Source organism: Lolium rigidum, chromosome 5, assembly GCF_022539505.1.
Source record: "Lolium rigidum isolate FL_2022 chromosome 5, APGP_CSIRO_Lrig_0.1, whole genome shotgun sequence".
Classification (NCBI taxonomy): domain Eukaryota; kingdom Viridiplantae; phylum Streptophyta; class Magnoliopsida; order Poales; family Poaceae; genus Lolium; species Lolium rigidum.
Window position 1 is genome coordinate 81,366,799 of NC_061512.1, and position 13,076 is coordinate 81,379,874.

At 45.4% G+C, this 13,076-nt stretch overlaps 1 protein-coding gene across 2 annotated transcripts; it reads right to left on the reverse strand.

Moving 5' to 3' along the window:
* Positions 1-1,686: 1,686 nt before the first annotated feature.
* Positions 1,687-7,455, reverse strand: LOC124655526 (cell division cycle 5-like protein). Of its 2 annotated transcripts, XM_047194403.1 has the most exons (5): positions 7,134-7,455; positions 4,489-6,204; positions 3,084-3,365; positions 2,293-2,664; positions 1,687-2,259 (listed from the first exon to the last, which is right to left on the reverse strand). In XM_047194403.1, the coding sequence occupies exons 1-5, from the start codon at positions 7,308-7,310 to the stop codon at positions 1,759-1,761; spliced, it is 3,048 nt and encodes a 1,015-aa protein (XP_047050359.1). In that variant the 5' UTR covers positions 7,311-7,455; the 3' UTR covers positions 1,687-1,758. The 2 variants fall into 2 exon arrangements, with proteins under 2 accessions (XP_047050359.1, XP_047050358.1); XM_047194402.1 differs by having other exon boundaries at positions 1,687-2,664; positions 7,134-7,454.
* Between the last annotated feature and the right edge of the window lie 5,621 nt (positions 7,456-13,076).

The window sequence follows — 13,076 nt, forward strand, 5'->3', positions numbered from 1 at the left end:
GTCTAATTTTCTTTTTTTGGGGTGAGCATTTCCTGTCTTCCCAATAGATTTTTAGGCAGCTGCGGAGCCTGATATTTGACTTGAAATAGTGATATCTGACAAATAAGCACCGACTTGCGAAGGTATACCTTTGTCCTTTTTCGTCAATGTCGTATTTGATTCAAGCAAAGAACTCGGTGCATTGTACGAGTGCACAATTAAGCAAATGCACACGCGATTGTATTGAAACGGAATATCGAGAGAGATATGCAACAAAGGTTGTCGGTCTGGTATATGAGGTGTGATATAAAAAAAACATCGACACTTGGCGACCAACCTCGCCTCGACACACACACCAGCTATGGATGATGATCTTCCCGCATTGGTAGAAGCGAGGACATATTACAAAGACCGGAGAAGGGTTTTCAAAAGTTGGTCGGTTGGAGATGGGATTTTGAATTGAAAGATGGGGAAGTTGATAACAATTTTATTCAGGTTGAAAGTATTTATCCCTGGAAAATTCAATGGTACATGGAAGTTTTCATTCTTGCTCACTTGTTGCTCTTAAACTTGTGAGGTATTGTACAATGATTTTTTCCATCATTCGTCCATGATTCACTTGCCCGGTGGAGGTACTTAGCTAATAACATGTACTCTCGACCCTAGTATCTATATCTATACATCCCTAAAAGGAGAAACAAAAGTTACCACCACAGATCCCGTTTTCTAGTGAAAATGCATAATATCTCAGCGAAAAAATATCTTTGGTGATGTACTACAAATTTAGACACACCTATTTCAAGGCTAACGGTGGCACACACGACTTGGCCCACTGCCCTCCACTCTTGAGCGACCTTTTCCCACGGTCCAGGGGCGCCCAAGTGCTACACTTTTGTTGGGACTCGAGAGGCAGACACCTGGTGCACTTTTGGCCCCACCCCTCAGTGACCCAAGCCAGCACCTTTTCTTCCAGAAAATATCTCTCCCCGTGATATTTCTTGGCACTTTGGGTCCCCAGTGAGGGAAGAATGGGATATTTGCGTTCGCGCTTCCATCCAAAAACACCAAATGGAGGAAGGGATGGGCAGGCGTTGGTTGGGTTATCTATCTATCCATTGCTTGCATGTAGGATGTGAGCCATATGGTTGGCTGGGCATGGACCAAAGATCCTGCGCTTTTTGGCACACTCGGACAAGCTGTGCTGCTGCTGCGTGTGTACTTTTTGGCTTCTTATCGTATCAAGCGAACCAGATCTTTGCTCCTGACTCCTGAGCTTGGGAGGAAAACATCTAGGCTAGATATGATGGCAGCCTGGCCCTGCCGAGATATCTTCACTTTTGCCACCTCATCGAGCTCCAAGAGATGCAAGTCGGCTTCAGAAAAGCCAATTTCAGCAATCCAGTTGATATGAAAATACATCAGATGCATAATAGGATCACACAATATTTGCACATTCTCTTCTTTTCTCAAGTTCATATTTTGGATTGAAAATGGCAAATGGCAGGTTTGTACCATCCAAAAATGTTCAGACCAAAAGAAACACAAGACTGACCAACGAAACTTGACAAAATCAACATGATGAGGGAAAAGGTTTTAGTCCGCAACTTTGAACACTCGGTTTGCTTCTAGTGGGTAACTTCTGGCAGCTTGGTCTTCCATCAACAATGTTACCACAATACATGCAGATTGCAGAATTTGCACTTGACATTCTCTGTTTGCTTGGTCGCCCAAATCATCTTGTCTGTGGCATCCTTCCAAGATGAGGTATGGAAAGATATTTCATTCGGGAGTAGCATTGTTCTCCTCATTCGAGGCAGCTTGATCTGAAGATACAGCCGTGTTTCCTGCATCTGTACTTGTAGCTGCAGTCGCAAGAGCATTCTTCGCATCTTCCTGACTACCAGTTTCAACATCCATGCTACTGTTTGCCTTCTCCTGACCATCTGATTTTGACGAGTCAACCTTGTCACAGGCTCCATCATCAGTTGTAACATTGTCACCAGTCTGAGCACTGGAAGTAGTACCCTGTTCAACTGAAGCATCATCATTATTATCCGCCTGAGTGTTAGGTACGGGAGGAATAGGGCCTACAAGTTCTTTATCTGAATTGTCCATATCCATTTGATCCCCATTGACATCTTTGCTTCCTGCAGGTTCTTCATCAGTAACCTTAGTCATCTGTGCTGATTCCTCATCAACACTATGACTCTTGCTCTCATTTTCTACCTCAACAGCATGACTTTGAACTGCGGCCTCCTCCTCTTTAGCACGTTTTTCTGCCTCTATTGCCTCCTCTTTAGCACGTTTTTCTGCCTCTATTTCCTCCTCTTTAGCACGTTTTTCTGCCTCTATTGCCTCCTCTTTAGCACGTTTTTCTGCCTCTATTGCCTCATTAGCACGTCTTTCTGCCTCCATTGCTTCCTCCTGTAGCTTAAGTTGCCTCTTGTGCTCCCCAAGTTGCTCTTGGATCCTCTGGTAACCAGACAAGAAATCACCATAGCGGCTTTGAAGAGTACGTTCTAATGCTTTCTGTTTATCCACTTCTTCACCCAAATTTCTCACACGATAGGCACCAGCCATCTGTTCTTGTTTCTGCAACTCTTGGAAGCATTCAAGTTCCGTTGCTGCAGTGTTCATCTGCTTGAAGGTGTCTTGGATCTGCGACCCCAATTTTGCAGCCCGTGCCTAACAAATCAAAAAGAAAGTAAAGAAACCATCAGGGCAGCAAATCGACATGGAAAAGCTAGAAACAATTTGCGTTCAGTATCATAAAATTTTGTTTCAGTGGAACTAATCCGTTACGTCAAGTAAAAAAAGCAAAGCCAGAAGCGATCACTAAAGAGATGTATTCCCCTGACATTGTGCAAGTTTGGTTTCGGATGGCCCAATAGTATGTCATAGTCTTGGGTTGCTTCCACTTAGTGCATTTTAAATTGACAACAAACAAAATGGCCTAATGGGGGCAGATGGAAGAGAAGTGACCTTATACTAACTACACAGAAGCATTTAGCGTAGCCAGGCTAGGCTGTATGGCATGTTGCCTGAACAAAAGTCAAAACTAATAGAAATACTACAAAGAAGACGACGTATCATCCCCAGCTAACCTGGTATCCTTGTGTCAGCAGTTTGATCTTCTGCTCAAGCCGAGAAGCTTTCTTTGCTTCATCATCCATTCTCTTCTTCACAATTTCAAACTCATGTTGCAATGCGGAAACCTTATCAGCATTTCCAGCAACACTGGCAAGACCATAGCTGTTATTCGTCGGGAAAAACATAAGGTCTTCTTGGCATGCATCATGAGACTTTATGAAATCCTCAAAAGATTCATTTTCATGGCCCATAGCCACACGAAGATACTGAATCTCCTCCTCAACCATAGAACTTGCCTGTCAACAAAGAAAAGAAGCGATTTGAAAAAGGTAAACAGGACTGACACAAAGAACAGAAATAAAAAAAGTAAAGCATGTAAATAAAGATGAGGCAAGAGACTAACTCCAGTACAGTTAAGTAAACCACTGAGAACACACAGCATTCTATTAAAAGGTAAAAAAGTTCATTCTTGGATGATTGCTATAGTAAGTGATTACTAAATTGTCAGACACAGTGCTCTAGAGGAAGTCCTTCAAAAATACAACATATGTGTATCCGAAATTTTATGCAGAAAGAATGCCATCAAATTGTCAAAACTATTGCAAATAAATACTGCATAGTTCTCTACAGTGTGTATGGCCATGTGCCCATATACATAACATGACCATTTTAACTTACACAAGACTTTAGATGATAACATCTTCTACACTTCAGAGTAACATGTTTTCAAACTGTGCAATCTACCTATTAATTATTTTGCTGTTTCGGACAATCAGACTTACAACATTTTTACAACACCGCTAGCTATGATTCCCTAACCTCATATGAAACCAAAATTCTCGATCCGGTGCTTAATAAAACCTTGATTGATGCCAACCTAAGCTGAGTCCATAGCTAGAAAATCTAAATATATGAATGGAAATTTAGTTAAACCTAAAGAAGGAATTAAGATACTTCAATGGAATGTTCATTTTGTCACAATTATCCAACAAAAGTTCACAAGAAATATCCAAGGAAAAACTATAGTGCGTAACAGTAAGAATTGACTAAAAAACTACCATAATTCTTCTATGAACCCTACATCTAAACAGTAACATTGTTAGTGCTGTAATATATAGCTCCCAGTACCCACTATATAAACTTATATTTACCCTTCTCTTGCTATCTCAAGGATAGCAGTCAATGCCAAAGGATTAGTTATAGCCGACACAGACGATTAGAAGATCGGAATGGTTTAGACCTGCTACTATGATATTGCTGTGTTATTCACTGAGGTATATATAATGATGAACCCATGTGATTTCCAGTTATTATTGATGTACATAATACTACTAAAAAAATGGATGCATGTTATCGTTAAATTGTATATGCAGTTCAACACTTTAACACAAATACAAACAATAAAGAGGACAGGTGTACCTCTTTCAGTTCATGCTCATCGAAACATTCGATTTCAGGAACCGAAGCTGGCCCATTTGCCTGACGCTTACTCCCTTTCTTTTTTTCTCTTTGAGTTTGTTCATCAAGAGGATATTTAGCATTATCGTGCTCAAGGAGCCTAAGGAGCTCCTCATTTATCAGCTCATCAGCTTGTTCAAGTGATGTAGGAGGCACAAAGGTACTTCTGTTTTCTCCACCTTTAATCAGAGATTGACGGAGAATCTCCACAGAAGCAGCAGGTGGCCTAGGCAAACTCCTCTGTAACACTTTTGATCTCTTCCTGAGCAATGCCTCCTGCCTTGCTTGTTCCTCAGCCCTCTCTCGTGCTAACCTGTCTGACATATCCTCTTCAATTTTCTCTTCGGCCTCTTCCTTCTCCTCTGTGATGGGTGGCATAACTAGCTGGTACTCATTCTTAGGCTGTGGAATTGAAGCAAAACCAGATCGCAGACCTCTTCTCAATTCAGCTTGCCTACGAAGCTCAAGCTGAGCACTGTCCTGCATGTCTACCTCTTCATTTATGCGGAGCTCATCCCGGAAAGGGGTACCTTTTGGAGTTAAACCAAACGAATTTCCATCTCTGGAGGGTGTCATGCCAATCCTTGGGGTAACACCAGGGCCAGGGCTAGCCAGAGGCGTTGCCATTGGATTTGGAGTTTGTATCTCCTTCTTACGTGGTGTAACACCAGAAAAATCTGATGGGTGAAGCTCTGGGTTATCGCCTCCCAAAAGAGGTGTTTGTGATTCCCTTAGACGTGCAAGATTCTCTGCTTCCATCATAATAGCGTCCCCTTTCCCACCTGGAGTTCGTTGCGGTGTTCGCAATGGTGTCATACCAAGCCTTGGAGTCTGGGAGTAACTTGCAAGCAATGTCCTAGTAGCAGTACTTCCTTCACCAAGCTCCTCAGCTAGAGCAGGATCGCCGGCATTACCCATCTTTGCGATCTCCTCCAATTCATGATCAGAAATTTGGGGTGGTGGAAGCATTAGTTTGGACCTTCTTGTGACTGCTTCTGGGTCATTGAGTTTATTTGCTTGCATTATTGCGGCAGGGGCATCCTGCCTCTGCAGAATTTTGTTCCTGGCAATGTCTTGCTTTCTCAATTGAGCCTCTACATCCACTCTTCTCTTCCCTTCAAGCTCCTCGATAGTGGTTGGAAACTGTACATTCTCAAGTGGCCTGTCTTCACCCACAGTATCATAAAAACCTGGAGGAGGTCTCTTTTCAAAAGGGATCTCAGCATTATAGTCAATTCCCTTTCTCTTTCTTTTTTTGTGCCGGTTGTCAATACCAGCTGCCTTGAGTTCTCTTCTTTTCTGCAGTGATGCAAGTCGTCTCGCCTCTTCAAGTTGTTTCTCTCTGGCCTTTCGCTTTGCCTTTTTACCCCTGGTGTTAGCTAAGCGAGCCCTTGCCTCGGAAAGCATTTCCTTTTCATCTTCGTCCATGTCAACAGGATCTGGACGTGCAGGTTTTGACTCAGGGTTTGGATCAATCTCCCCAGGCCGCAACTTTCTTGGGTCATCATTAGGCTCATAATTTTCATCCTTAGCACAGGCAGCATCAAGCAGTTTTTCATAACGCTCGAGGCACTGAGATGGCGTCCGACCTACAATAGGTGCAATAGTCCTCCATTGCGTAGGCATGAGCTTAGCAAGGTGGAGTAGCTTCTCATCTTCTTCCCTTGTCCACTCAGTCTGGAGTCAACAGACACGAGTTAATTGGGAATTGGGAAAACCATTATTATACGAAAGACAACTGAAAAAGGGCCAGATCTATCTATGGCATAATAGAGCAGATAACCAATTAAAAGAAGCATGAAGCATCATATCACATGTGAAGATTGGCGCTTATTTTGAAAGATTCGATTCAGTTTGTATGTAAACCACAGAAGCTGAAATACGGTTCAGTTAGGTTTTATATGGATTTTACTAAATGTTGAAGTTTCAAGAATTAGAAGACAATGTTAATACAGAAGTAAACATCCCATTTAGAGTTGTCAGCTGGGTTGTATTAACATTGTTACTATAATAACTTTAACAAGTCAGGGTTCATATTCCAGTGATATGATACGGCAGAAAACATGTTAACAGCTTAACATCTTGCAAGGACAAATATTCATCGCCACATAATGAGTATATGAGGACAACCCAAGGATGATGTACTTTTCCCATAGTATTAACCTTCCTAACACGAATATTAGACAGAACACAAATAATTAGTTGGCTCCATCTGGGGGAAGTTTACTGCACAACAGTTTATGATATAATATCACTAGATTTTCGCAGCCAGTGCGTAGGCTTATAGCATGGTATGGCATGAAAAATCGAAGAACCTAACCTGTGAGTGTACATGTGAGTTGTATTTTAAATCTGGCCGTAATAAATAATACTAAAGGTACACTATACAGTACAAACTGAATAAGCATTTCACAGGGCTATATATGAAATTGCACTTTCAGATCCTAACACATCAGAACCGCGGATCCTCTAATTTGTAGTCGGTTCATAACGGCCTCCAATCGCAGTTCCCACGCTAACAAAGCAGGACGACATGGCAAACTCAAAGAAGCGCGCGGAGCCGCGAGCAAGCGAAGGCTAGAGGGGGTGGGCAGTTGGCTCGTTACCTTCTTGATGGAGGGGTCGAGCCACTCGTACCAGCGGGCCTTGCACTGCTTGGCGGACTTGCGGACGAGCAGCGAGGAGATGCGCGCCCACTGGTTCTTGCCGTACTTCATGACGGCCGCCTTGAGGATCTCGTCCTCCGTGTTCTTCCACACGCCGCCCTTAATCATGATCCTCATCTTGGCTCCTCCCTTGCGGCCTCGCCCGGCCGACTAGATCTGGTCTCCTCCGCAGAGGGCCGCCGTGGTTCCGCTTCCGCCGCGCCCCCGGCCGGGCGGCTCCGGCGAGACCTGGGCCGTTCTAGGGTTTCAGTGTGCGGGGGGAGGAGGGGGTTTAGGGTTACTGGGTCGGGGCTGGGTGGCGCCGCGATGCAGAAGAAGGGGATTTCGTGGTTCTGTGTGTTGTCAGGGGATAGGGATGGAAGAGGCAGAAATTAGATGTCTGGGGGGTTTTCTATAAAATGCATGGTGGTCTTTTTTTTAGACAATGGGCAGCACCCTTCTCATTCATTCATAAGAGCATCTCCCCCTTCCAAAAAAAAAAAAAGCATCTTCACCGGCGCAACCCCAAATAATCGCCAGCCAGAGGTGTCAGTACTTCCGTATGGGGGTGCCGGCACTGCATCCTCTATTTAGGGGAGTTGTTCCGACATTGGCGTCCCCAAACCGACGGCCCGATAGGAGTTTGAACCGTATTTATACTTGTAGTTTCATTTTAATGCCATTCAGGATCGAGTAATGAATAATATTTTCGGGCAAATCCGGTAAAACATTATTCACTCCTCGATCCTGGATGACATGTGAAACCTGCTTATCTCTAGCCTACTACCTACCGGCCACCCGACTCTGTAGAGGTGGACGATCGCCCGCAGCTCTCTCCGATGCTCTCTCTCCCCTGCTCTCTCAGCTGCTCCTCCGTTGCCGATCACCCGTTGCTCTCTCCGCCACGAACGTCAAGTAGGCGGATCTATCTGCGGCCACCGCCTCCTGACGCAACTGCTGCTCCAGCTCCTCCCGTTGCCGACAGTGATCCAACTCCTGCCTCTGTAGCCGAAGTTGCATCTCCGCAAACATCGCCGCTTGTAGACTTCATCATGACTGCGTCTCCTCCCGCATCAACTGCCGCAGCGCAAGCTCCTCCCACCCTTGCTGTTGGCGCACCTCCCACCGGCGTTGCCACTCCGCCTCCTGCCGCCGCCGTGCCTCCTCGCGCTCCCGCCGATCCGCCTCCTCGCGTTGTCGCTACTCCGCCTCCTGGCCCTACCGCTCGTCCGCGACAAAGGCATCTACGGTCGCCGCTAGCGCCACCTCCTCCCACACCTCGTACTTTGCGAGCTGCGGGTCCGCCTCCACGACTTCTACGGCCGCCTCTAGCGCCGCCTCCTCCCACGAATCGAACATTGTGTTATTTTCTAGGGTTTTGCACCAATGAGGCGGGGGAGGAGAGACAATATAGACCGACGGCGAGGCGAGAAACCTCCCGCGCGCCGTCGGGGCTGGTGAATTTCCCGCGCGCCGTCGTGGCGGGAGAGTTCCTAGCCCGGCGTTGTGGCGGTAAAATATCCCGCATGGCGCCCTGGCATCACTGACATGAGGCTCCCACGCCCAAAATTTTCCGCCACGCGAGGCGTCGGCGCGCCCGATTTGCTCCCTTGGCAAAGGGTCGGCACAGGGTTGCCGGATGAAAGAGCAAGATCTATACCCCGTGTTTTGTGTGTTTGATAACAACACTTGAATGAATTTTACCGTGTGCACAGTTTGTATTTGATAGATTTGTAGGTGCACGGTGCCCTCGCTGAACACGTCATGATCGGAGGACTGAAGCGTAGCTTGTAGGTTTTCTGGTTTTGTGTGCGTGTCGCGAGGTGACGTGGCTGGAGAGGGGAAGAGGAAATCAGCAGTTTTTGCCTGACCGGTACTACCGGTATCAGTAGCGGTAGTACCGCTACCCCTACTGGTACCGCTCTGGGATTTTAACTGAATTGACCCACAGAGTGTGTTAGGGTACCTCTACGGTACAATGAGCGGTAGTACCGCTTGCAAGCGGTAGTACCGCCTTGGTACCGCTTAGGTACCGTAACACAAGTTACGGCACTACCGCGTTGGTACCGCTAAGGTACCGCGAGGAGTACGGGGCTCACAGAGGCCGTTGCGGTACCTCGAGCGGTACCGTCAACGGTACTACCGCTGTGAGCCCACGTGGCGAATCTGTGGAGAGCATTCGAACCCAGAGCGGTACTACCGCTTGCCCAAGCGGTAGTACCGGTCGTGCGGGAACTACACATAACGGTTGGATTTGAAGGGACCTATAAAAAGGCCCCTTCTTCCCAAGCTAGATTTCATCTCTTCTCTCTCTCCTCCATTGTTGCTGAGCTTAATCCTTGAGGATCTCCTCACCTATCCAACCAATCTTGCTCAAACTTTGTGGAGCGGTGGAGGAGGCCCCGATCTATAGTTCTACCAAGAGAGAATTCACCAATACTTGCTAGTCCTTAGTGGATCTTGGAGTTAGGGTTCCTATGGTGGGATCTTGGAGGATGTGCTCCTATGGAGGCTAGCTTGGAGTTGTGCTAGCCCCATAGGGTGTTTGGGAGCCTCTGGTGTTGTGGAGCTCGCCCTAACCTTATGAAGGAACCGCCACCTCGACCGGCTACTTAGTGGAGAAGGGGAGGCTCCTTTGTGGAGTTTTCTTGAGGAAGAAAGTGAGGCCTTCCTTCGTGGTGTGGTCGTCTAGCCTTCGTGGCTAGCACCTCCTCAACGCAGATGTACTCCCTCTTGTGGGAGGAACTGCGGGAAACAAACCTCGTCTCGTCTCCGCGGCCCCCGGTTGTCCCGCTCCCTAACTTTATTATCTTGCTTGGTTTCTTTGCTTGTTGCACTAGCCTAGGATCATACTAGGAACACCTCTACCACTAAAGCTATCACCTTTACCTTCCGCATCGCATAAAAAAACTGAAAAAGACATAAAAAATATGTAGCGTCCATTCACCCCCCCCCCCCCTTGTTCGCTACGATCCATTCACCGGCACTTCCATTGGGCTCAGAAAAGCGCTAACGCTATTTGGGGCGCGCTGGTGTGAGCCAATTTTTGCTCCCGACCCCTATATCGGGGCCGCTATGGGGCGCGCCGGTGGAGATGCTCTAGTTTGTTCAATACAAACAATGGTCCTAATGATAGCAGGTACCTCATTGAACCAGCACGAACCAACATCATGTTCTGCAGATTTTCCCAGACCATGGTTGCCGCATTACAACACCGATTTACATGAACGAAACTACATGAAACAAACTTTGTAGATCTAGATTTAATCTCCTGGACAATGCCTCCTATAGCAGATCTACTAAATTCAGAGCCATTTACTTTGTTTATCAAGGAAAGATAATCCGAGGCAACCTGTATCTTCTGAAAACCGGTACTCCCAGCAAAGATTAAGGCCTGACGCATTGCAAGGGCTTCAGCCACTTCGTATGCACATGCTCAAGAGCGCCCCAATTTGCTGCCAGCACTGTCCCCTTATGATCGCGGGCAACGATGCCAAAACCAGCTTCTCCTGATTGGGCAAAATTCGCAGCATCAACATTCATCAGCACAACACCTTCCGGTGGAGGAGACCATTTCTGGATTGAAGGCGAAGTCTCACGCCTGTTGGAAATAGATGAACTGACATTATGAAAAGTAATAAACTCAACATAACCTTTGATTTTGACCGAAATGCGATTAGGATGAGGAAGTACCTCACCGTTGCGGATATTGTTTATGTTCTCCCAAATGTGCCAAATAGCTACTGCTTGAATTGTAGAATGAAAACCAGAGGCCGCAGTAATCCAATCAAGTAGCCATTGCCTAACATTGACAAAGCATTTTAGATTTAATTGAATTCCTTATTCATTTTTCAATTCCTTCCATATCTCTTTTACATATTGACATTGCAGAAGACAATGTTCAACATGTTCCACACTATTGCAAACGTAACAATCATACCTTGTGAGAATTGACTGTAGCTGTAGTTGTGCTCCTGTAGGGAGACAATTATGAGCCATCCTCCAGAGCACGAATTTCGTTTTATTTGGACATTGTATTGTCCACAATGTTTTCCATGCCTTCTCCATAGACTTATGACATGATGAAGAGCCTTTGCCTGAAGAACTACGTTCAAACCAGAATTCGCATGTTCTTGCCAGGTTGTATGCTGACTTAACAGTGTAACTCCTGGTCTTGGAGCAAGGCCAGGAAGGGAAATCCTCGCAGCATTCAAAACTGAGAGGGATGCTTAAAATTATTTTATCAGCAACCTCCTCCGAAAGACTTCCTGGTTGCAGTTTCGTTCCACTGTCGTTCATTCCTTTTTAGTAGAGAGATGACAGTTTGATAATCATTTATGGACGGGGAAGCAAGGAGTATACCATGTGTTACCTCGGGATCCAACGATCCCTTAGAATATTTATGTATTTGCCATCTCCTACTCTCCATAAAATTCCCTTGTCAAGCAACTTCTTGCCATGCATTATACTTCTCCATATTTATGAGGATGATCTTGGGCATTGGGTTGTCCAAAAGTCTCCATTGGGGAAATAGCGTCCTTTTAATACCCCGGCACACAGTGAGTTCGGTTCAGTTAGTAACCACCACCCTTGTTTCGCAAGCATTGCCTGATTGAACATGGCGAAGTCACAGAAGCCCATTCCTTCCAAATATTTTGGTGATGATAGCCATTTCCATGATCTCCAATGAAATTTCTTCTTCCCATCCTCGACTCTCCACCAAAAATTGGAGATTTCTTTCCTCATTCTCTCGCAAATAGATAAAGGTATTTGAAAGAGGCTGTAAGGGTATATTGCCCACATGTGTGGTTTTGGTAATTAGCACTAATATAGCTCTATTAATACTACAACACAACTCAATGCCACACCTAATCAATCTAAATGAGCCAATATCGAAATGTTGTCATGTCGGTGGTCTCCGATTTTACATATTTCCGAAATTAAACTTAAATCGTTTATAATTTGCAAAAATGTTCAATATGAAAAATCTGCGCCTAAGAAATATCTTTCCAACGCAATATCATTTAGAACATTCCGATGAGTGGTTCGGAAACAAGCCCCAAAAAACAGTATGAAAAACCGGCAAGTTCGAAAAACGCGATCACGTATTTTCAAATCTGCTCTTAAACTGTAAAGAATTTAGAAAAGTGTTCTTCATGAATAAGGTGCGCCTAGTCACCAGCTTTCCAACGGCATATTGTACGCATCAATCCGATAAATGGTTTGAAAATTAGAACTCCAAATCTGCACGAAAATAGAGAAATCCGCGAAAACATTGTTTTGTATATTTAAAATTAGTTTTAAATAATACAGAACTTGAGAAAACAATAAACATGAAAAAGTTTCGAAATTTCCGTACAAATCCAACGGTGTATTATACACATCAATCTGATAAGCGGTTTGCAAATCAACATGAAAAAACTGTCCGCACAAACATACAATTCTGGTATTCCGTCAAGAAGTTCACTAGGAAAAGGCAGGAAGTTCACAAGTGGTTCGAGAATAGCTATTCTCGAACTCGAACCGGTTCGAGAATAGCAGACCTATATATATATATATATATATATGGGAAATAGCCACATGCCTTGGTGCATAGCTATGCACACCCCCTAAGCCACTGGATCATACTATAGAGCAATTTCCACCGCAGATCTAGTTAACGCCGTTAGCCACGATTTCCTCCCTCTTTCATGAAACAATACCACCCCACACGCTCCACCTGAAGGCTGAAATCACCGAGCACGGTCATCTCTCTGAACCACTTCTCCCTGGCCTGGCTTCCTCCATAACCAGGCAAGGTTGCCCGCCCTTCCGCTTCCTCCTAGTTCTGACCCCGGTGACCTCCATTGGAGACCGCCCCCATTCGTCGATTTCGCACCCTAGCTGCCCTCGTCCCCGGCCAGC